General features: G+C 34.7%; 3 protein-coding genes and 1 pseudogene across 4 annotated transcripts in view; all 4 read right to left on the reverse strand.

Annotated features, from left to right (window-relative positions):
* The window catches only part of LOC128780560 (olfactory receptor 6C3-like), a 44,851-nt pseudogene extending 25,770 nt beyond the window's left edge, over nt 1-19,081 (reverse strand).
* The window catches only part of LOC128780561 (olfactory receptor 6C3-like), a 100,755-nt gene extending 81,667 nt beyond the window's left edge, over nt 1-19,088 (reverse strand). Inside the window, exon 1 of the mRNA XM_053921392.1 lies at nt 19,042-19,088. The gene's annotated coding sequence lies outside the window, so the exon portion shown is untranslated. The remainder of the gene's footprint in view (nt 1-19,041) is intronic.
* LOC128780566 (olfactory receptor 6C75-like) lies at nt 5,808-6,746 on the reverse strand. Its single transcript, XM_053921398.1, has one exon. It carries the CDS (start codon nt 6,744-6,746, stop codon nt 5,808-5,810), a length of 939 nt encoding a protein of 312 aa, XP_053777373.1.
* LOC128780563 (olfactory receptor 6C3-like) lies at nt 17,405-19,640 on the reverse strand. Of its 2 annotated transcripts, none has more exons than XM_053921395.1 (2): nt 19,564-19,640; nt 17,405-18,500 (listed from the first exon to the last, which is right to left on the reverse strand). In XM_053921395.1, exon 2 carries the CDS (start codon nt 18,480-18,482, stop codon nt 17,544-17,546), a length of 939 nt encoding a protein of 312 aa, XP_053777370.1. In that variant the 5' UTR covers nt 18,483-18,500; nt 19,564-19,640; the 3' UTR covers nt 17,405-17,543. The 2 variants fall into 2 exon arrangements, with proteins under 2 accessions (XP_053777370.1, XP_053777369.1); XM_053921394.1 differs by having other exon boundaries at nt 17,410-18,527.
* Between the last annotated feature and the right edge of the window lie 5,111 nt (nt 19,641-24,751).

The following is a 24,751-nucleotide window of genomic DNA, read 5'->3' on the forward strand; positions in this document are numbered from 1 at the left end:
AACAAGGAAACCAGAACACTAAATGTGAAGTTTGTTTTTCTGTACATTCCTTTTCAGACAAAGATTAACAACCTAATATCTTACTTTCCAATATAAATTTCTACCTAACACTCTATGTCATTTAAAAAATCTGATAATCTATCACATTGCACTAAGTACATTTATTAACTCTATTATTTTTAATCTGGCTTCTAATAAAAAACTTTGGTGCTCTAATACTGCTAATATTTTATGATTTTCTTTTCCTGTTCTGTCTGGCTCACCAGGAATGTCAGTTGAAGAATTTCTTGTTTTGATTGATTCATGATATAATTTATATGCTAAGTATAATATTAGGAGTTACTACCTTCTGTGATAGACTACTACTAATAAATCACATCCTAATGAGATAAAGTTAGTTTAAAAGCCAGTAAAATTGTGCAGGTCATTACTAAAGGCTATGTACAATTTGTAGGTTCTTAAGGATTTGGGGTTTTGCTTTTTCAAATCAGGCTATCTTATTGGCTGTTACAGCTTGAGACCTACAACAAGTTATTCAGCTTTCTGAGCATCAATTTACAGTTTGTAAAATCATCATCATCATCATCATCATGTTGTCTAATCTTAGAGCTGTAAAGTCTAAATAATATATGGTATAAAATATATCTGGCTCAGCATATGATACAAAATAAGTGTTCTGTATAGAAGAGATAGATAGTATTACTTATGAAATTCCTATCAAACTCCTAGTGGGCATAAGAGTAATGATGGCTGCCTAGTGCTTTTTTACATATTTTAAGAATAATACAGATAAACAAGGAGAGTTTATAAAATAAGACATACATGCCTTCAGCATGACTAAGAAATATAGGATATAATGAAATTCAAATTATTTGTAAGTCAAAAAATAAATATCCAAGTCCATCAGGTGAGTGGGAATAATTGAGCAGATACAATCAATACTATGGAAAAAATGGTTGTTGTAGATATTTAATTAATTTCATTTGTCATATACTTTCATAAAACTGTGATCTTAGTACCACAAGAGAAAACTTAAGAGTAAGTTGATTAAATCAGTGTATACTCATTTAGCTATTATAATATAAAGTATTTTCATTGTTCAGAAAAATCAATAAAATCACTTATATTCTAGAGCCACTGGCTTACTATCCAGATGTAAATCTGTGATTACATGGAACCTACCAGACAGCATGAAAGTAAAACACAACATAGGCACTTTTAGCTAAAAAAGAAAACTTAAGCACATGAGGTCAACATTGCAGGTATTTGTGAGAGGGATATAGGGGGACACTGCAGAAGTTACAATTTCACTTTTTCCTTCCTTGAATCTTGACAGTGACATTCATTCTTGCTAATACATACTTTCATTTGTTTCTAGAAAACACTTCTTTATGAACCAAGTTTGGAAAGCTTGCTTTACTTGCTGGTTACTCAGGGTATATATTAAAGAGTTCAACATGGGGGCAATTGATGTGTTGTGAATATGGCCAACATTGTTCTTCCTTTGGTCAAAAGCCTGACATACATGAATATACAGACTATTTCCTCTGACTAGCAGATGGGATTCTCAGAATGGTGCTAATGCTGCACGTGTAGGACAGATCATTAATGCCACCGTGAAGAGCAGAGTAACAAAAGCAAAGTAAGAACCAATTCTTTCCAAAAGCCATGTATCTGAGCATGAGAGGTGTAAAATGGGGGACATAGTCCAAAGAGAAGATATCAATGACATTGGAAGCACAATAATCTTACTGGAGGATAAGTGTGAATGTCAGAAGATGGTAAGAAATCCTCCTAGTCTCGAACTAAAGACAAACAGGGTGCAGGGTTTTTTGATCGTGATGGTGGAATAATGAAGCTGCTTGAAGATGGCAACATAACAGTCAAAAGACATGGCAGTTCGAAGAAAAAAATTAGGCACACCCATGAAGATGAAGAAAAACAACTGAGCTAAACAATTGTTACAGTAAATGGTCTTGACATTAGTAATGATTGTATCCCCTGAAAAATCTGGAGATAGACACACTGGTGAATGTAATTTCTAAGAAGGAGAAATTTTGGAGGAAGTGATACCTAGGAGTAATTAGATGGCATCTATCAAGGTGAGGACAATGATGGCTGGGTTTCCAGTCATATTGAATACAAAGTAGGAAATAAAAGGATAAAAATTACCACCTGAAGCTCTGAGTTGTCTGATATGCCCAGAAGTGCAAACTCTGCTATTGTTGTGTGATTTTACATGCTGAGTTTTATTTTTTTAAGAAAAATCTATTCATAAAAACAGCACAAAAAGAAAAAAAATAAACAAAAGTAGAAATACTATGAAGATTTAAATATTTGTATTAAAACTCCAGTGAAATGAAGCAATGAACTTTTTCCCCATAAGCAGTTTTGCAATATCCACTCACTGTTACTAAAGCAGAGAAATTTTGCACATCTTCTATTGAAAAAGAAACAAGTGTGCAGAAATTTACGTTAAAAGTCCCCTCATCAGCCAATCATCACAAGCTAATATGAGACCAAGGTACTCAATTGTCCACAAATGATTGTTATCCAGTTGAGAGCATTCTGTAATATCCAGGATTCAAGGAAGACCCCATGGTAATATGAGTTAATGATGCTCAAACTTACAATAATATTAAAAACCTTTATTCTAAATAATCATTTAACTTTATGTTTGCCCAAATCAACTTTAAAGATGATTATTTACCAATGAAAAGAAATGACTTTATGTCTTCTACAATCACAGTATAATGTGGCAGTAATTGCCATGTCATTAAAAGAAGGTTATAGAACAAATATATTTTGTGCAATCGTTACATACTTGTAATTTTCCCTGTTGTCAAAGGAAACCTATTTTTGAAATTTTACCATGCGATATTAAATATGAGTATGCTTTTTGAAAGCCTCTCAAAACATGACCTCCAACATACTCATATATCTGATATGTCTCTCACCAAACCTCACGTTTGCAAACAAAGCTTCATTGTTTCACAACACTTTAAAATAGTATTTCACTTTAAAGCATAATAATATTCCTTTGGCAAGATCTGTAGTAGTTTTCATATGTGTACACATATGGACTTAGAATATGAGAATTAAGTTCTTTAAATACATTTCTATTTATCAACGAGATCAACTTTCTCTTACTCTCTTATTTTCCTCTTTCTCTCCTGTCTACCTACATCCCACTTATCACACGTATCATACATGTAGTGTACCTTCATTTAGTTAACATTTGCATGTTGCTCTCCCACACTCTTGATTTTCACTTTGCATTTGTATACATGCTATAATCTTATAAAAGCAAACGTGTACTGTTTCATTTATTTATGAAAAACTCCGATAAATAATTCATAATCAAACAAAATTGTTTGTAACTTTCTTTTTTTTGGGGGGGGGTTTAAAGATTTTTTTTTTATTGTTATTCAATTACAGTTGTATGCCTTTTCTCCCCATCCCTCCACCCCACCCCAGGTGAACCCACCTACCTCCCCCACCTCCACCCTCCCCCTTGGTTTTGTCCATGTGTCCTTTATAGTACTTCCTGTAATCCCCTCTACCCACTGTCCCCGCCCCCACCCCCCACCCCCGCCCTGGCTATTGTTAGATTGTTCTTAACTTCAATGTCTCTGGTTATATTTTGTTTGCTTTTTTTCTTCTATTGCTTATGTTCCAGTTAAAGGTGAGATCATATGGTATTTGTCCCTCACCTCCTGGCTTATTTCACTTAGCATAATGCTCTCCAGTTTCATCCATGCTGTTGCAAAGGGTATAAGCTCCTTCTTTCACTCTGCTGTGTAGAATTCCATTGTGTAAATATACCATAGTTTTTGGATCCACTCGTTTGCTGATGGGCACTTCGGTTGCTTCCAGTACTTGGCTATTGTAAATTGTGCTGCTATGAACATTGGGGTGCACAGATTCTTTTGGATTGGTGTTTCAGTGTTCTTAGGGTATAATCCCAGCAGCGGAATTAAAAGTCCTTGAGGAAAACATTGGCAGGAAAATCTCAGACATTCCACGCAGCAACATCCTCACAGACACATCCCCTAAAGCAAGGGACATAAAGGAAAGAATAAACAAATGGGACCTCATCAAAATAAAAAGCTTCTGCATGGCTAAAGAAAACAGCACCAAATTACAAAGAGAACCAACAGTATGGGAAAACATATTTGCCAATGATACCTCAGACAAGGGCCTGATCTCCAAAATATATAAAGAACACACATGACTCCACTCCAGGAAAACAAACAACCCAAGTAAAAAATGGGCAAAGGACTTGAACAGACACTTCTCCAAGGAAGACATACAGAGGGCCCAGAGTCATATGAAAAGATGCTCAGCATCACTAGCCATCAGAGAGATGAAAATCAAAACCACAATGAGGTATCATCTCACACCAGTCAGAATGGCCAACATAAACAAATCCACAAACAATTGTTGGAGAGGATGCGGAGAAAAGGGAACCCTCGTGCACTGTTGGTGGGAATGCAGACTGGTGAGGCCACTGTGGAAAACAATATGGAATTTCCTCAGAAAACTAAAAATGGAACTGCCCTTTGACCCAGTAACTTTCATTCTGTGGTAGTATTACCTTATATTTGAAAAAATGTAACCCATTCCTTGAAAGTACAATGGTAAGAAAGAGGTGAATGCTTAAGGGTGCACTTGTCTATGAGCAATAAGAGAAAGAATTTCTACTGTGGGTTGGGAAATATGTAGAGCTCTTCACATTAAGCTATATATCAGAAGAACAATCTGAAAATCAACAAAGTCAAAATACAGTTACCCTCTGTCTAGTTAGAATTCTACCTACTGTGCCAAGACAACCATTTTTTTTTTTTTAATTCATTAGAGTTGAGGGACTCATTAACTATAGGAACTAGACTTGAACTTCAGTGAGGGAGGCAGAACCATCTGTGAAAGGGACAGTGGAAATATAAAGACAGTGTTGTAGCTTTGCTAATAAAGGAAAACTGAGGCAAAGGTAATTTATATATTATCATTTCTAGGATACTCTCTGGAGTGCAAATCTCACACCATTCCAGGTCCTGAGTTTGTTGTTTTTTCATGTCAGTAAAAAGAGCATTTTTTTGTATCAGCTGAAAAAGTCTGAATACAAAGTGAATTTTATCAAAGTAACTTAATTTGCCTTTGTAGCCCATAGTTTATCTTTTCTATCATGATGGGCAGATATGGGGAAATCTGTGGTTAAAAATATGTATTATTTTAGGGAATATTAGCAAAGAAAAATAAGGTAAATTTTGTATTCTCTATTGCACTGAAACTTTGCAATTTTTTTAAAGGAAAACCAAAACAAAAATCAATATAACCTCAATTCTTGTTTTGATACCATATTTAATTTTTTTTTTAGTTTTTAATGTTTTAACTACATTTTATTGATGAATGCAAGTAGACATTTTAATAATTTTTAAAATTATGTAACATGGTTTTTGTGATACAGAAGAATGCATTTGAGAGATTTCTATCAATATTTATTTCACATACATTTTATATTTATATGAGGTTTTTAGTGTCTTATAACAATGTTTTGAATTAATTCATAATCTACTGTGATATGAGAGGTTATTTACTTACCTAGTATTTAGTTACACAGATTATGAATTTACCATCATCTATTATAACTTTAAACACTTAGGACCCATAGAAAAACAGGCATTGGCTATATATAAACATATCTGAAGGAAAGGCAGAAGTGAGGTGTTTAAATAATTTATCTGGAGATGAATAGAAAGTTTTAATTCAGCTGTGTCTTCAGCAGTACACATTTCACATAATCACTTTCATTTATTTGAAAAAAAGATCATTCTCCGGACCATGATCTTGAATGCTTGCTTCACTTGCTTATTTCTTAGTGTGTATATGAAAGGATTCAAGAGAGGAGCCACTGAGGTATTGAGCATGGCTACTCCTTTGCTTAAAGTCACCCTCTCCCTTGCAGAAGGCTTAATGTACATGAAAATGCAGCTACCATAAGTGAGGGAGACAACTATCACATGGGAGGAACAAGTGGAAAAAGCTTTTCTCCTTTGACCCATGGAAGGAATTCTCAGAATTGTCCGGATAATAAGTGTGTAGGAAAAAGAAACTAGTGTTAAGGAGATCATGATGGTTACAAAAGCTAAAACAAATACCATAAGTTCTAGAAAGTGAGTGTTTGTGCAAGAAAGCTGCAGAACTGGAGAAAAGTCACAGAGGAAATGATCAATTATATTGGAGGCACAGAAATCCAACTGCAGTAGCAGAATTATTGGTGGACAGATGATCAGCAACCCTGTAAACCAGGAGCTAAAGACGAAAAGGGTGCAGACCCTGCTGCTCATGATGGCGGTGTAACGCAGAGGCTTGCAGATGGCCAGGTAGCGGTCGTAGGACATGGCGGCCAGAAAGTAAAATTCTGTCACCCCAAACAAAATGAAAAAGAAAAGCTGAGCCACACAGCCATTATAGGAAATAGTTCTGTCTCCTGTCCCAATAGTGACAAGGAATCTGGGAATGCAGACTGACGTGAACAATATTTCTAGGACTGAGAAATTTCGAAGGAAGAAATACATTGGAGTCTGTAGATGCGGATCTGAAAGGGTGAGGACGATAATGATGAGGTTCCCGGTCACACTTAGCATGTAGTTAATGAGAAGAAATGTGAAAAGTACAACCTGCCACTTTGGGTCATTAGTCAATCCAAGAAGAATAAACTCTGTTACGTCTGTGGAATTTCTCATGATTTTCCTTTTTTTTTCAATGATGTACTGTGTTTTAGCTGTAAAATAGGTGAAGAAATAAGAAAGCCATGACACCAACAAACACACACATGTACACATACTTTTCATTTTTATTTATTTTCTTTTTTCCTTTTTCAGTTATATTTTATTGATTATGCTACTACTGTTGTCCTGGTTTTCCCCCCTTTGCTCTTCTCCACCCAGTGCTCCTTATTCCCTGAGACAAAACCCACTATTGTTAATGGGTCATGTATGTAAGTTCTTTGGCTACTCCATTTCCTATACTGTGCATTGCATCCCCACGGCTATTCTGTAAGTACCTATTTGTGCTTCTTAACCCCCTCACCACTTCACCCGTTCTCCCCCTTCCCCTCCTATCTGGCAACCTTCTGGTCACTAACTTCTTTTCTATTTCTTTTGAGAGACCCCCTTTGCTTTTTTTAAAAAAGATTTTATTTCTTTATAGGGAGAGGTGAAGGGAGGGAGAAAGGGAGAGAAACATCCATGTGTGGTTGCCTCTCCTGCACCCCCTACTGGGGATCTGGTCTGCAACCCAGGCATTAGCCCTGAGTAGGATTTGAACTGGCGACACTTAGGTTGTCAGGCTGGCACCCAATCCACTGAGTCACACTACTTTTTAAAAAAGTCACTGCTGCCCTGACTGGTGTGGCTCAGTTGGTTGGGCATAGTTCCACTAACTGAAAGGTCGGGGGCTCCATTCTGGTCAGGGCAGTAGCGTGGGTTGTGGTCTACTCCCAGTCCAGGTGAGTATAAGAGGTAGCCAATTGATGTTTCTCTCGCACATCGTTATTTCTTTTCCTCTCTTTCTCCCTCCCTTTCATTTTCTCTAAAAAGACATAAATTAAAAAAAATCATTGCTGCCTTTTTCTTTTAGAGAAAGATGACTGTGTAGTATATAGAAACAAAATATTTTTTAAAATTCTGTTTTGTGTTATGGCATATATTAAGTCATTATTCCTATATTTTCTTTATTCTATTCTCACATATTTTTGTATAAATATCTATTCTATGAACATTTTGATATATTCCTTAAAATAAAGAAAAAAAAAGGGGTTATTACCCTTCTCAAATAAAACTCCGAGAGCATTTCCAGCATACCACAATGGTCTTTGTAGATATGTATTTTTTGTAGTTCTCTATGTACTTTTTCAATTTTGCTATTTTGAATAAGCATTCCTTCTTTTTCTCTATTCGACCTTTTACAGTCTGCGAAGACAACACAGTTGCCCATCTGGTACAGTAATGTGTTCCTGATATAGTGTACAGAGGGATTTAATTAATGGGAGGGTTCCCAAACTAATTCCAATTTCTGCAAGGTATTCTAATTTTAATTAGAAGTCTGTTTTAATGGCTTTTTGTAAGATTGTACATATATTCTTGAGTGTATTTTATTCAGTGCTTACTTATCACGAGTCTGCTCCTGATACTAAAGCAGAAGTTTTACTTAAGTCCTAATTTTATTTTTGTAAACTGCAAGTGTTCTTTATATTTCTAAAATGATATATCACTCTCCCACAATATTGCCTATGCTTTTCTTGAGGAATGATAAAAGGAAATGGTTCAACATTAAAGTTAAGTTTGGGGGAGGCAAATACTATTGCTTTTTCTTTTTCTTTTCCATTTGTGGCTTATTAAAAATAATTAAAGATAATTATTTTTTAAAAACAGGAGAAAGACAAATTTTAAAATGTTTGTGTGGAATATTCACATATACATGATAGCATGAAAATTCCCAAGACAGAGAAGCAACAATACGTATATATAACTTTTTTGGATAAAGGAGAAGGGAGGTAGAAGATGGGGTATTCAATTTCAGGAGTGAGAATGGGTGATTTACAGGCAGTTGGGGGAGAGTGGAATACATATGATAATTCTTGATGTAATGCAAGATTTGCTTAATTGTGTTTCCTGTTTTAAATTTTTATTTCCACCAAAGCTTTAGATGAATTGTCATCTAAGATTATTTTAAAAATTACTCAAATTTTCAGATATCCTGCCTGTCTGCAATGTCTTATTTGTTTTCTATATTCTTCAGAGGTTTCAGAGCTTTCAAAAAGAACAATATTTTCTCAGGATTAACCAATTAATAATATGTTAATGAACTTACTAATCATTTGTATCTACACAATTTATGGAGGGGTATATTTCTACATTCAGTCATTCATTGTGTTTGTGGTCCTAAGATGTGCGTTGTTTCTATCTTTTCCCTTTGTATGATGGGTGCTAGCCTTTACTGTGTACAAAATTCACATTGTGAATAACTAAGACATAAAATATATCTTCTTCCTGTTAAACACACCAATTAAAATGTTTGGAATCTTGTATAAAAATGACTCTTACATGGGATTTAAAACAAACTCATAGACACAGACAACAGTATGGTGGTAACCAGAGAAGGAAGGGAGTTGGGGAGGATAGTAAAGGGGCCCAATATATGGCGATGGAAGATGATTTGACTTTGGGTGGTGGGCACAAAATGCAATATACAGGTCATGTATCATAGAAATATACACTTGAAAGCATACGATCTTATGAACCAATGTCACTTAAAAATAAATTTTTTAAAAATGGTTACATGGTGTCTTGAATTTATTATTTTAAAATGGTATTAGAGATATCTAGATAAGAGCACAAAATTCATGTGGTGTTGTCAATGACAAAGTATTTATGTCACAATGAACAGCAATGTCCTGTGAAACAAGTAAACTATAGTAGTTTTAAAATTGACTAATTTTCTGTAGCTCATAAAAATTATGTGGTTGAGTTTGATTTATATTTATTGTTGCACATATTTGAGGTTACTTGTATAAAGCATAAATATACTCTTCTAAAGCAAAAATATATTCCTGAAAGAAAGTATCAGAGATGTACTTACGTTTTTGGTAAATATGACTGGTTTGTGCCAATACCATTAAAAATGGTTTCTTTGATTTATTTAAGCATAAGTGCTTTGGGATTTCTCAAAAGGCTTTGCCGTGCTTCTGCTCTGTCATTTTATGTTTGTAATCAGATATCCAAAATATTGATAATAAAAATAATTCCAAGAGCTCTCCAAGAATGTTAACAGAAAAGGGCATACAGAAACCCATTTCTATATGTAAATCCAAATTTCTCTCAGGACCTGGGCTGCCAGAATATCCTACCTATGCAATTTCAGGACGTATTATCTCAATACTTGAAATAAGCTATAGTTAACATGAGAGCATATGTCACATCTTTCCAAGCTTGGTGGGCAAGATGGTGTGATCTTTTGTGTGGAAATAATGTTTTCCAGGCTAACCATAATTTCATCTGCTTCTTTTACAATGGACTCAGGGGGATCAGCTGATGAATAAACAAAAGCCACCACAGAGCTGGGGATCTCAAGGCACCCAGCATTAAACAATATCCAGATTAGTATGTCATTTAGAATAGAATGTATAAGAGGTAGTGGCCTCAGTTCAGAGCAAAACAATGTATAGAATGATTTGCATTTGTATAATAACCAGTAATTTCACAAGCAGAAACTTAAAACCAAACTGACAGTAGCAGAAGGTAGTGGGGAATGGGATAATGGGGGAAAGAAGGTGAAGGGTCAAGTCAAGGAACGTGTATGAAGGGCCCATGGACAAAGCCAACAGGGTGGGGGAAGATTGAGTGTGGGAGGTGGGGGTGGGTAGGACAGGGGAGAGTAATGGGGGAAATGGGGACAACTGTAATTGAACAACAATAAAAAATAAATAAAATTTAAAAAGAGACTTAGTAACAGAAAGAAACATTAGCACTTTTTAAATGACAAAACATAATCATAAATGAGGGTTTTCTCTAATCTTAGGGAAAATATTAAGAATTCATTGTGATGTTTTAGCCTGGGGCTGAGGTTTCCATGATTCTGTACCATCAGAGGTGGTGGGCTGGTCTTTACTGTTTTATGTCCTTCTCCTGAATGATGACTTAGAAAACCTGTTGGTGAACAGAATCACTACCATTTATTCCTTCAACAATTGCTTGTTGGATCCTTTATGTGTGGCCTTCAGGCTTAGTTTCTGAGAATGTAGAGATGATAAAGACAGCTTTTTGCATAATTTTTAATTGTTACAGAAAAGTGTGAGAACTCTACCTTTGAAATCTCAGATTCCCTTTCTCATGTGTAATACAAGTAGTATTCTCCTTCTGCATCATCTTACTACTCACTGCTTTGACCTGAGAAGACGTTTGTGATATCCCATTTACATTCACTATTTGAGACATATTTAATTTTTATTTAACCCATGAGTTTCATAAAACATTTTGTTGCATAAGATGATTTCAATTAAATAGAAATTGTGATTATTTAATGATCTTAGATGCTAGACACTCTCTGAACAAAGATTTTTAAGATTATTTTTACTGTTTCTTTGGGAGACAAATGAAATTAGTCAACGTATATTGTTAGGGAATACATTATGCATACTGAGGTAGAGACTTTTGAAGCACAATAGATGTTTAAACTCTAAGTAAACTGTTTTTATTGATCATCAGTGTGAAGAACTTGAATAGTGTGCCATAAGCATGATGTTGAATTGCAAATCACAAACATTGTCATAATAGTGTTTATATGATGTTCACCTGTAGACCTTAATATTATTTAGAATTTTATGTTATGGAGAACCTGTTATTAAATATATATATATGTGGAAATTGCTTTAATATATGTGACCTTGTCTTAACTGAAATGTATCTGCAAAGACCCTATTTCCAAATGTCATAATTACAGATTCTAAGGGAACATGAATTTTTGAAAGGAACAATCCAAAACCCATCCAGTACCCAAAACAAAAACTTCTTTTTCAACTAAATATAGTGGGATATTATTAGTTAATAACATTCTATAGGTTTCAGGTGTACAGTTCTGTAATACATCATCTGTACATTGCACTGTGTGCTCACTACCCAAAAGCTACTCTCCTTCTGACCACGTAGTTGACAAGCCAGTACTTCCAATAGTGATTTTAGACAATAACATGCATCTCCACTTTGCACAGCAATGTGTGTGCTTTCTAAATTATTACAGAATCAGCTTCCTTTTTTAATGCTTATATATGTTTAATGTCATATGTCTTAATATTGGGTTGGAGGTTTTTTTCATCATCATTTTAATTGTGTATAACAAAAGTACTTAATGTTACATAAAAGAAATAGTTAAGAAACACCAAATATTTCTATTTTAAAATATTAAAAATATTTAAATATTTCTATATTTTTCCTATCCTCGCTTGTCGTTTTTATTTTGTTTCTACACATTTATTCAAAGATCCCTCCTTATGCACAGATCCATGCACAGAACTCATAAATTTGTTTCTTTTGTCACACTTAATCAGGCAGCAGAAGCAGACACCCTGGTTTCAAAGATTGGCTCTGTTTCTATGGCTCCCCAGGCTGACTATCCCCTTGGCAGATCTGACCTCAGGACCGTGTTTGCCACATATAATGGGTACCCAAGTTTTTGGTGCAAATGTTTAGGAAAAAAATATTTTGTTTTAATTTTTAATTTAATTATTCATTTACTTACATTTATATACTTGTTTTTGTATTATAAAGTAATTTAGCATTTATTTTTGAATGTATGGATATCATTATTGCTTTCTAGAATTATGTTTTTCATGCATAAGCATAAATAAAATAATTAAAAACATATAGATACAGAATTAATACTACCCTTGTATAACGCATATCCTTATTTTTCCCTATAAAGTTTGGGCAAAAATATTTATGTCCTGATGCAACAATATCATCCTGCAAAGAAGTACACTGCTCAATAAAACTTGCTTTGTATAACCTGTAGAAATACTTTTCATTTGGGATATTTTGATATTTAAAACCAGGTTTTTCTGATTTTCTTCAGTCATGGGTTTTCAAATTATTCATACAAATTCAACATTTCTGTGAAATGTTCATGAACAATAGAATGTATGTACGAAGTCATCATAAAACTGAAGAAATGTGGTTTGGAAAGTTTTAGCAGTCTCTAAATTTGACCAGATTTCTAATCACATTAGAACTACCACATCCTCCTGTAGTCACGTTGTATCACATGGAAGCATTGTCGATTGAACTATTATTTGGAATGTAGGACTGTGGATGTCATATGGATGAAAGCTGTAAAGAAAAGCAAACTTCTAAGGGGCAATTTAACAGTAAACACTTCATGTGGAAATGCCATGCTCTGGATTTTGTCACTGAGTATTTGCAAACCACAGCAGCATATACGGACAACTAAAGTGGTGAACCTATGTAATCAACCTGATAAAATACTGTATCATTTGTACTGAAGTGGGCACTGCAGCCACACATAAAAGTACCGCTGCAAATACACCAAGTGAGACAGGCCACAGAAAAACAGATGAACACGTGTCTTAGTCTTCCAGCTGGTCTGTTTCTCAGATGTCATGGTCTCACTCTTTTTAAAAAACAAATTTCTACAGTTCTCCAATAAATGTTACTGCTGGGAAAAGATTCTCACTTTTTAAATGCCTTTACCACCTAGAGAGTAAGAGCCACTTTAAATGGGGTTTTTATTTTCTCATATTTTTCTGATATTTGAGTTGATATTTTTTCCTTTGAATCATACTCTCTTTCCTGTATTAATGTTTTTGGTAGCTTACAGTATTCATGCCTTAAAGAAGTTTTTATTTTTGCTAGTTTATGTAAAATCTTATGATGTCAGAACGGATGGGGGCTTTAGAATTATCTAATTCAAATGTCTTATTTTGTAGATGAGGAAACTGGAGATCCAAAAGAATAGTTTCCTCCAGTCAATAATGATAGAGGCAAGATCACAACTCATATTTTTGAGGCACTCAGCATCTAGTCAATGGATTACAGTAGAACACTTTCTGGAAGAAAATAACTTAGTTTTTTTAACATTTGGAAATTCTTCCAGGTGTATTTATCTTTTTTTTTTACTTTAGAAGTAAGTGGTTCTCAAAAATGTTCTGTTTTTGGTGAAATGTGCTTCATATTAAAAGACCCTATGACCATCCATAACGTGAGCTCCAGAGACAATTCCTTTCCTCCTCTACTTACACTTTCTGGCTCTGCAACTTCATTTGTGAAGATGTGGCTTTGAGAACCTGGTGGGAGTGCAGACTGGTGCAGCCACTGTGGAAAACAGTATGAAATTTCCTCAGAGAAATAAAAATGGAGCTGCCTTTCGATCCAGCAATACCAATGTTGGGATTATACCCTAAGGATCCTGAAACACTGATCCAAAAGAACCTCTGCACCCCAATGTTCATAGCAGCACAATTTACAATAGCCAAGTGCTGGAAGCAACCTAAGTGCCCATCAGTAAATGAGTGGATCAAAAAACTGTGGTACATTTGCACAATGGAAAGTATACAGCATAAGGAAATAAAGTGGTGGCTAGTATTGTTGAAGGGTTATCGCTATTTCTATCTATGGTTCTGAAAAAAAGGCCTAGAAAACCCAGGCATATAAACTTTTTCAAATACGATGTCAGAGTAAGCAACCTTAATAGTTGATATAGGAAGTAGGCATTTAGAGACTTCTTAATATTTGTTGATTAAATTAACAAATATTTTTAGTCAATGCTACCCTACAATGAGCCTTTTGGTAACCAATAATGAACAAACTGTCATCTTTTGTTGAGAAATGCTCATAGTCCATTAATAAAGCCAAGAAAAATGAAATTTCAGTAAATTGTGAAAATTTCTACCATATTGGTAAGCATCCTGCACTGTTCCCCGAGGCCCATGTGATCCTCTATGACTGTAAACTTCAAGAATACAGGTCCAGTGATATAGCTGGAGGAAAAAAAGGCAACTTGAGCATGACAACTGCAGCACAGGATACCTAACATCACAGGGATGCAGGGCATGATGTACATGAAAGAGCTTTGATTACTAAGAATCCAAAGGTTTACTGTGACTCAGACCAGACTGATGAAGTAACCACTAGGTAATGCCTATGAGTGAGAAAGTGAATTATCCACCACATATTCTATAGTCATGACGGAGATTAGTGTTGTGGATAAGTCAGAGCTCACTCCAAAAAGTGCAGAGATAGCCACTCTACAGGTGTGAGGTGGTATCTCACTGTGGTTTTAATTTGCACCTCTCTGATGGCTAGTGATGTTGAGCACCTTTTCTGATGTCTCTGGGCCCTCTGTATGTCTTCCTTGGAGAAGTGTCTGTTCAGGTCCTTTGCTCATTTTTTAATTGGATTTTTTGTCTTCCTCATGTGGAGTTGTGTGTGTTCTTTATAAATTTTGGAGATCATTTCCTTGTCTGAGGTATCATTTGCCACTATATTTTCTCATGTGGTTGGTTCCCTTTTCATCTTACTGCTGTTTTCTTTAGCCTTGCAGAGCTTTTTATGTTGATGAAGTCCCATTTGTTTATTCTTTCCTTTATGTCCCTTGCTCTAGGGCACATATTGGTGAAAACATTGCTTCATGGAATATCTGAAGTTTTCCTGCCTATATTCTCCTCTAGGACTTTTATGGTGGCCACAACTTATATTTAAGTCTTTTATCCATCTTGAGTTTATTTTTGTGTATGGTGTAAGTTGGTGATAGAGTTTCTTTTTCTTTCCTTTTTTTTTTTTTTTGCATGTAGCTGTCCAGATCTCCCAATGCTATTACTGAAGAGGCTATTTTTACTCCATTTTATGCTCCTGCCCCCTTTGTCAAATATTAACTGACTATAGACACTTGGGTTTATTTCTGAGCTCTCTATTCCATTCCATTGATCTGTGTGTCTCTTCTTATGCCAGTACCAGGTTGTTATGATTACAGTGGCCTTGTAATATACTTTGATATCAGGAATTGTGACCCCTCCTACTTTGTTCTTCCTTCTCAAAATTGCTTAGAGTACTAGAAGGCTGTGGAGGAAAGGGAACCCTAGTGCACTGTTGGTGGAAAGAGGCCTGGTGCAGCCATTGTGGAAAACAGTATGGAATTCCCTCAAAGAAGGTAAAAATGGGGCTGCCTTTTGACACAGCAATACTACTGCTGTGATTACACCCTAAGAATCCTGAAACAGGAAACAGGATTTAAGAATCCTGGAAATCTAGACTGTGGTCACTAGTATCAATTCTTTCAAGTAAACCTGAGGGAATAATACATAGCAGTACACAGGTAAAACTAAAATGATGGTCAACCAAGGATTCCCAAACAAGTTGGGGCTAGAGGGAATTGTACTGGAGAGAGTTTTGAAGGCCATTGTAATTCTATTCCCAGTAATCTTTTTTTCTTTTTTACTCAGGAAATAATGTGATTTTCATAATACACAAGATAATGACCAAGAAAGAGAATAAAAGTAAGAACTAAGATGGCCAACAAGGTTTATCAAATCCTTGTGGTTCAAAGGTAAAAATGAACATTTACAATTGTGCAATTGACCACAATTCTGCTAGAAGAGTCGGAAAGTCTGACATTTGGTCAACATTACCTGTCCCATAGGCCAGTTGTACCTAAATTGTTGCACTTATCAAATTAAATTTTAATTATATTATTTTTTCTTTCTGTTAGAATATCAGATAACTTAGGGCAAGGATCACTCTTTTTCATCACTACATCCCCAGCCCCTGTCAGAAGTAAGACCTGAATGAGTTCATCACACATTAAATGTCCCTTAGCAGTTCTGATATATAACATAAACTTCTAGTCATAATGATTACTAGTGAAAACCAGTGTAAAAAATCAAAGAAATACTATTAGTCTGGATTTTGAGGTTAAAGAAAAGTGATTTAAATGCCAGTTTGCATGTTACGATCTCTGTGACAATGAACTCTCAACTTCAATTTCCTGATGTCCATTCACCTATAAATTAGAAATAATAATGCTCATGTTCTAAGAGGTTTTATAAAATATGTAATATAGTCTTCTAATAAAAATCATGTGTAGAATATTATCAAAGGATGTTATTTCTCTTCCCTACTTCCCAAATCCCTAAAGTCCTCAGTTCTAGATGCTCCAGTTAAAGCTCAGTTCTCCAGAAAGTTGACCTGTGACCAGTTTATCACAGTTTCATGCATTTTACTTGATATATTTTACATTGTATTTTCTCTACTAATATTTTAATTTTTAGAGGTAGTTAATCTAACTAATGAAAAATACCTCTGACTAAAAAGGAATAATAATTGTAGATACCTCATAAAGTAATTTGCAGGATTCAATGAACCAATACATAATAAACAATAGCTCTGGCATATAGTAATTGCTGAAAGAATTTTATTTTATATTTACCTTTCCTCCTCCTTCATCTTTTCGTTCTCATTATAATTATTATTAACAGCATATGTAACTTTAATATATATGAGTTTAAAATCATTTAATATATTCATGTAGATGTTTAGATTTTGTTCCCAACCCCCTGGTGATGGTGACTATTTGATTTCATTCAAATGACAAATACAATCAAACTTTTCTAAGAACATTCATTTCCATTACCTGGTAAGAATGAAAAGTTCAGAATTTCAAATCTATCCTGACATCTCTCCATCAAACTAAGTGCTCTGTCTCTCTTCAAAAGTAAATGCCTTCTACTGAAAATCCTAACCATTAAGCCAGAAGTTTTTATTTTATCCAAGTGCATTTGAATAAAACATTTGAATTTACAGAATATTCTGAAGCAACATTCAGCTTTTTCAAATTTATGGAGTTCAACATTTAGGAAATTTAATATGAGCATACAAAAGGAAAAATAATTGTAATGAAGGAAAGAGTGTTTTGAGAGAGTATGAATAACCGAAATCACTGATTAGAATTTTATTCTTTTAATGCTACCATTACTTTCATTTACCAGAGAAAAAGATAACCTTTTGAATAGCATCCTTAAAGGCTTGCTTTACTTGCTGGTTCCTCAAGGTATATATAAACGGATTCATCATGGGAGCAACAGAAGTATTCAGAATAGCTACTCCTTTGGTCAAAGATGCCTTTTCTTTTGCTGAGGGATTGGCATACATGAATATGCAGCTTCCATAAGAGATGGAAATGACAATCATGTGAGAGGAACATGTAGAAAATGCCTTTTTTCTCTGGCTGGCAGAAGGCAGTTTTAGAATTGTTCTAGTGATGAGCATGTAGGATAGAATTATTAATGCCAAAGTGGAAAGCAGGATCACTATTGCAGAGTAAAAACCAATCACTTCCAGGAGCCAGGTGTCTGAGCAGGATAATTGCAAGAGGGGAAAATAGTCACAGGCAAAGTGGTCAATGACATTGGAGCCACAGTAATCTAATTGGAGAAAAAGAATAACAGGTGGGAAGATAGTTAAGAATCCTGCCAGCCAAGCACAGAGGACAAGCACTATGCAGATTCTGTTGTTCATGATGACAGTGTAGTGCAGAGGTTTGCAGATGGCCACGTAGCGGTCATAGGACATGGCAGTTAGAAGATAAAATTCAGTTATACCCATGAAGATGAGGAAAAACAATTGAGCTATGCAATTATTGTATGAAATCGTTTTGTCTGTGGTGATAATTGTGCCCAAAAATCTAGGAATACAGAAAGTTGTAAAGGATATTTCTAATACAGAGAAGTTCCTGAGGAAGAAATACATAGGGGTCTGTAGATGAGAATCCACCAAGGTGAGAGTGATGATGGTCAAATTTCCAGAGACACTTAATATATATGTGATGATTAAGAAGAGAAAAATCACAGTCTGAAGCTCTGGATCATCTGATAGTCCTAGAAGAATGAATTCTGTGGGTACTGTGTGGTTTCTCATCGTCGATGCTTTCCCCCTCTGTAGAACAGAAAATACATGTTTCCCCTACAGAACATAGAACAGTTAAAACAAAATTGATGACAGAGTATAAAATTTTTAAATATCTATGATGATTAATAATCTATGAAATTCCCAACACAGTTTTCTTCAGCCACTCTCTCCAGTTTTTTATTTGACCTTACAATCAAGTAATGAATATTAGCTGAAGTTAAATATAACCTTTCCTTTGAAAATATACATACCATGGAAAAGAGCTTGTGCTAACATTCAAATAAAAGCTGTTCCTTCTAATGTTTCTTTAAAGTAACCTTGTGATTATCCTTTAAAATATTTATCTCCTTTTAAAAATGTGAAAATATTCTTATTGATCTTTTTCTATTTCTCAATATTATAAAAAATAATCTAAATTGTGGATAATCTAAATAACAGAGTTTAAAAGTTTACAGAGGTTAGTTTGGCCCATCATCACATTTTATATTTTGAGGATTACAGAGTTTAGGAGACTTTTACAAAGTGAAACAACCAGTCAACACAGTAGTCATGTCACCCTAGAGCATACCTGTTTATCCATGGGAACGCTTTGCTGGCACTCCCTTCCATGGTACTTTCTTAAGGGTTTGGCTGGTGCTATTAGTCTCTCCACCTCATTTTTCCCTTTCCTGATAGAAAGGTCAGAACAAGAAAGGTAAACTTCTGTTATTAAAATAAATAATCACCTAGAAACAGTTTAATTTATACAATGCACAATTCCTTTCTTTTGCTTTCATTATTGCTATAGCCTAGAAACAAGCGGACTAAATAACACTTACTGAGGAGATATTCTTTCTAGTAGGAAATAATCCTATTAGAATCTTATTTGTCTAGTAGAATACCATTGAACTTAGAAAAATATAACTGAACAACCCAAAACCTATTTCTGAGTTCTTGCTTTAGGATTCCATTAATAGTTTTCTTGGTAGTAAACAATTATTTAACTTTTGATATTGAAAGGGATGTAAATCCACAAATACCTATGCAAATAATATTTTAAAACATTTGAATAAAATGGAATATTATATTGAAGAATACCAAATTTACTTACTTCTTGCCTCTTCTTGATGATTTAGCCTCAAATTTAATTGTCTAATTGGCTTAAATATTTACATAATTTCATAGCTGATAAAGTGAGAAATTTATTTGAACATGTGGTGGTTTAACTCTTCATGGTAAGATAGTTGTCTTTTTCTTAGACTAGTAATATTTGATAGTATCCTTTATTCCTGGCATTATAAAATTTTTGGAACATTTTATTATCATACAGCTCATTCCTGCTTTTTGTCTTTCACCCAAGATCCATGCACTAACTCAGTTACACCTGGGTGGATAAGGAAATAAAACATATTTGTTAAAGATTTTCTTTGTATATTTATGCAAATACTTTGAATGAATATTATGTAATTCTATGATTATACATCTATGAAATTTAAGTAATGTTTTCCTTACAATTCAAAGACTGTGATATTTTCCTGCAAGTGCTGTTTTAAAAAATAGAAAATAGGAATGTTCTCTATATATGTCATACAGGTAGAGCTGGACTTATTTTATGTGTTTGTTTTGTTGGCTCAGGGGACTTCATTAAGTAAACAGAACACCAAGGAACGGCATCATTAAAATATATGAATGAATCATGTTTATAATATTGATAAAAGTTCCACAAAATGATTGAGGTAAATGGGGCAAATATATAAACAAGATGTGATAATGAGTGTGTGAACTTTGATTTAGAATACAACTCTTGTATGATTGTACAAGGAGTCCATATTTTTCTCATAAAATTCTGGACTTAACCTCAAGAGTTCTTTACTATGCCAGAATGAAATGATAGCTAACACTATTTTGAATTTCTAGTATTACTTGTCTTCTGAAATGGAAAACATATTGAAAACTGATAAGTTTATCTCAATATTGACTCTGAATTCAGGGAAACCTTTCCCATGGCCTATGGCTAATACTATGGCAATATTTGCTATGAGTTGCTGACTACATTCCTTCACCATATCATTTACTTTCATTAAATCCTAACATTAAAATATTTTGCCTATATTTGCAATATGACATCTTCTCATTGTGAGAATATTTATAAACCAAGGATATAAATATTTGGAAATCAGGCATTCAATATATTTAACTTGTTTATTTCCACATTTTCTTCAATGAAAGATGCAAATTTTATAACTAGAATATAATACTCATTTACTGTATATACACATGTATAATCTGAACTTTCCATTTAGCAATTTAGCCATATTTTCTTCACATTGTAAATATGAACATAAAGCATGTGTGCACTTAATGCTGGGGTTGAAAATTCTTTATACACATGAAAGATGAGCATATAAGTTCTTTGGCTTCCCTACTGCCTGTATTGTTCTTAACATCCCCCCTGTCTGTTTGGTACCTACCCAGTTATGCTTATAAATTTCTTTACTTAGCCCCTATTCTGCCCCTTCCTCCTTCCAACTGATAACCCTCCAAATGATCTCCACATCTATGATTCTATTCCTGTTCTAGGTTTATTTAGATTGTTTTTGTATTTTTTTAAGATTCAGTTGTTCATAGTTGTGAGTTTGCTGTCATTTTAATGTTCATAGTTTTGATCTTTTTCTTTTTCTTAAGTAAGTCCCTTTATTTTTTTATTTCCTTTTTAATTGTTTTAATTTTTTAAATTGTTGCTCAAGTACAGTTGTCTCCATTTTCACCCCAATATGTCCCATCCTTGCTTCCGCCCCTCAAACCTACCCCATGTTGGTTTTGTCCATGTGTCCTTTATACATGTTCCTTGATGACCTTTCCCCTTCTTTCCTCTGTTATACCCCTTCTTACCTCCCCTCTGTTTACTGTCAGTTTGTTCTTTATTTCAATGTCTCTGGTTATATTTTGCTTGCTTGTTTGTTTTGTTGACTAGGTTCCACTTATAGGTGATATGATAAGGTATTTGTCTTTTGCCGCCTGGCTTATTTCACTTAGCATAATGCTCTCTAGATCCATCCATGCTGTCACCAAGGGCAGGAGCTCTTTCTTCCTTTCTGTTGTGTAGTATTCTATTGTGTCAATGTAACTGATTTTTTTTTATCCACTCATTTACTGGTGGTACTTAGGTTCCTTTAGCACTTGGCTACTATAAATTGTGCTGTTATGAATGTTGGGGTGCATAGGTTCATTTGAATTGGTGTTTCCAGACCTGTACAGTATACACCCAGCTTTGGTTTTGCTGGGTGAAAAGCAGTTCCATTTTTAATTTCTGAGGACATTCCATACTGTTTTCCACAGTAGCTGCATCAGTCTGCATTCCTACCAACAGTGCACAAGGTTCCCTGTTCTCCACAACCACTCCAGCACTTGTTTTTTGATCTGTTTATGATAGCCATTCTGACTGGTGTGAAGTGGTATGTCATTGTGGCCTTAATTTACATCCCTCTGATGGCTAGAGATGCTGAACATCTTTTCATGTGTCTCTGGGCCCTCTGTATGCCCTCCTCAGAGAAGTGTCTGTTCAGGTCCTTTGCCCATTTTTTAATTGGGTTTTTTGTCTTCCTGGTGTGAAGTCATGTGAGTTCTTTATATATTTTGGAGATCATTTTCTTGTCTGACGTTCATTTGCAAATATATTTTCCCGTATGGCTTGTTCCCTGTTCATTTTGTTGCTCTTTTCTTTGGCTGTGCAGCAGATTTTATTGTGATGAAGTCCCATTTGTTTATTCTTTCCTTTATGTCCCTTGCTCCAGGGGGCATATCAGTGAAAAAATGCTGTGTAGAATATCTGTGATTTCTTGCTTAAGTTCTCTAGAACTTTCATGGTGTCGAAACATATTAAAGTCTTTTTTCCACCTTGAATTTATTTTTGCGTATGATATAAGTTGGTGATCGAGTTTCATTTTCTTGCATGTCGCTGTCCAGATGTCCCTACACCTTTTGTTAAACAGGCTATTTTTACTCCATTTTATGCTTCTGCCCCCTCTGTCGAATATTACTTGACCATAGAGACTTGGGGTTATTTCTGGGCTTTCTGTTCTGTTCCATTGGTCTATGTGTCTGTTTTTATGTCAATACCAGGTTGTTTAGATTACAGTGGCCTTGTAAGTACAGTTTGATATCAGGAATTGTGATTCCTCCTCCTGCTTTATTTTTCTTTCTCAAAATCACTGCAGCTATTCAGGGTCACTTATGGTTCCATATAAATTTTTGAAATGTTTGTTCTATATCTGTCAAATATGTCATGGGTACTTTAATAGAGATTGGGTGAAATTGCTTTGGCTAGTACGGACCTTTTGATGTTAATTCTTCCTACCATGAACAACCTATATGCTTCCATTTATTTGTGTGTTCCTTAATTTCTTTCTTCAGTGTTGTGTAGTTTTCTGAGTACAGGTCTTTCACCTCCTTGGTAAGGTTTATTCCTAGGTATTTTATTTTTCTTGTTGCTGTAGCAAATTGGATTTTTCCCTGATTTCTGATTCCAACATTTCATTGTCGGTTTATAAAAGTGCCTTAAATTTCTGAGTATTGACTTTAAATGCTGCTGTTCTGCCAAATTCACTTATTAGGTCAAGAAGTTTTTTGGTGGAGTCTATAGAGTCTTCTATGTACACTATCATAACATCTGCAAACAGTGACAGTTTTATTTCCTCCTTTCCAATTTGGATGTTTTTATTTCTTTTTTCTGTCTGATTTCTGTGACTAGGACTTCCAATATATGTTGAATGGAAGTGGTGAAAGTGTACGCCCTTGTCTTATTCCTGATCTTAGAGGGAAAGCTTTAGTTTTGCCTCTTGAGCATGATTTTGTCTGTAGGTTTCTCATATATGGCCTTTATCATGTTGAGGTGTGCTCCCTCTACTCCCACTTTGCTGAGTGTTTTTATCTAAATGGGTGCTGTTCCTTATCAAATGCTTTTTCCACATCTATTGATATGATCATGTGGTTGTTGTTTTTCTTTGTGTTTATATGATGCATTACATTTATTGATTTGCTAATGTTGTACCATCCTTGCATCCCTGGGATGAATCCAGTTGATCATGGTCTACGATCTCTTTAATGTATTGGTGGTTGTGGTTTGCCAATATTTTATTGAGGATTTTAGCATCTATGTTCATCAGTGATATTGGCCTGAAGTTTTCTTTCTTTGTTGTGTCTTTATCTGCTTTTGGGATTAGGATGATGCTGTCCTCATTAAAAGAGTTTGGGAGTCTTCTGTTTTCTTGGATTTTTTGGATTTTTTTCAGAAGCATAGGTGTTAGTTCTTCATTGAATGTTTTGTAAAATTCTCCTGTGAAACTGTCTGGTGTGTGATGGGATTTTTTTTTATTACTGATTTGGTTTCATCAACTGTTATCTGCTCAGGCATTCTGTTTCTTCCTCATTCAGTTTTGGAAGATTGTTTTTTTCTAGAAATTGTTCCATTTCACCTAAGTTTTCAAATTTCTTGGCATACAGTTCTTCATATTAATTTCTTATACTCGTTTGCATTTCTGTGGTATCGGTTGTAATCTCTCCTCTTTTATTTCTGATTTTGTCTATTTGGGTCCTCTCTCTTTTTTTCTTGATGAGTCTGCTTAAAGGCTTGTCAATTTTGCTTATCTTTTCAAAGAACCACCGCCTGGATTTATTTATTCTTTGAATTGTTCTTTTAGTCTCTATGCTGTTTAATTCTGCTCTGACCTTGGTTATTTCCTTCCTTCTACTTGCTCTGGGGTGTCTTTGTTCTTGTAGATGTAGGGTTAGATTGTATATTTGAAACGTTTCTGTCATTTTAGTTAAGCTTGTGTCATTATGTACTTCCCTCTCAGGACTACCTTTCCTGTGTCCCATAAGTTAATGACTTTTTGTGTTGATTTTCATTTGTTTCCAAAATCTTTTTGATTTCTTCCTTGATCTCTTATTAACCCATTTATTGTTTAGTAGCATGCTGTTTAATCTCCATGAATTTGAGTGTTTTCCTTGAGGCTGGTTTCTAGTTACAGGCCCTTAGAGTATGAGAAAATGCCTGATGTGATTTCAATTTTCTTGAATTTTTTGAGGCTTGTTTTGTGTCCTATGTTGTGGTCTATCTTTGAAAATGTTTCACATGTATTGGAAAAGAATGCCTATTTTGCTTCTTTGGGATGAAAATTTCTATATATATCTGTTAAGACCATTTGATCTAGGGCATTGTTGGGCAATGCCGAAAGGTATCCATTTTTTACAGTGGGGTGTTAAAATCCCAGTGTATAAGTGTGTTGCTTTCTACATAT

This window comes from Desmodus rotundus, chromosome 3, assembly GCF_022682495.2.
Source record: "Desmodus rotundus isolate HL8 chromosome 3, HLdesRot8A.1, whole genome shotgun sequence".
NCBI classification, from domain to species: domain Eukaryota; kingdom Metazoa; phylum Chordata; class Mammalia; order Chiroptera; family Phyllostomidae; genus Desmodus; species Desmodus rotundus.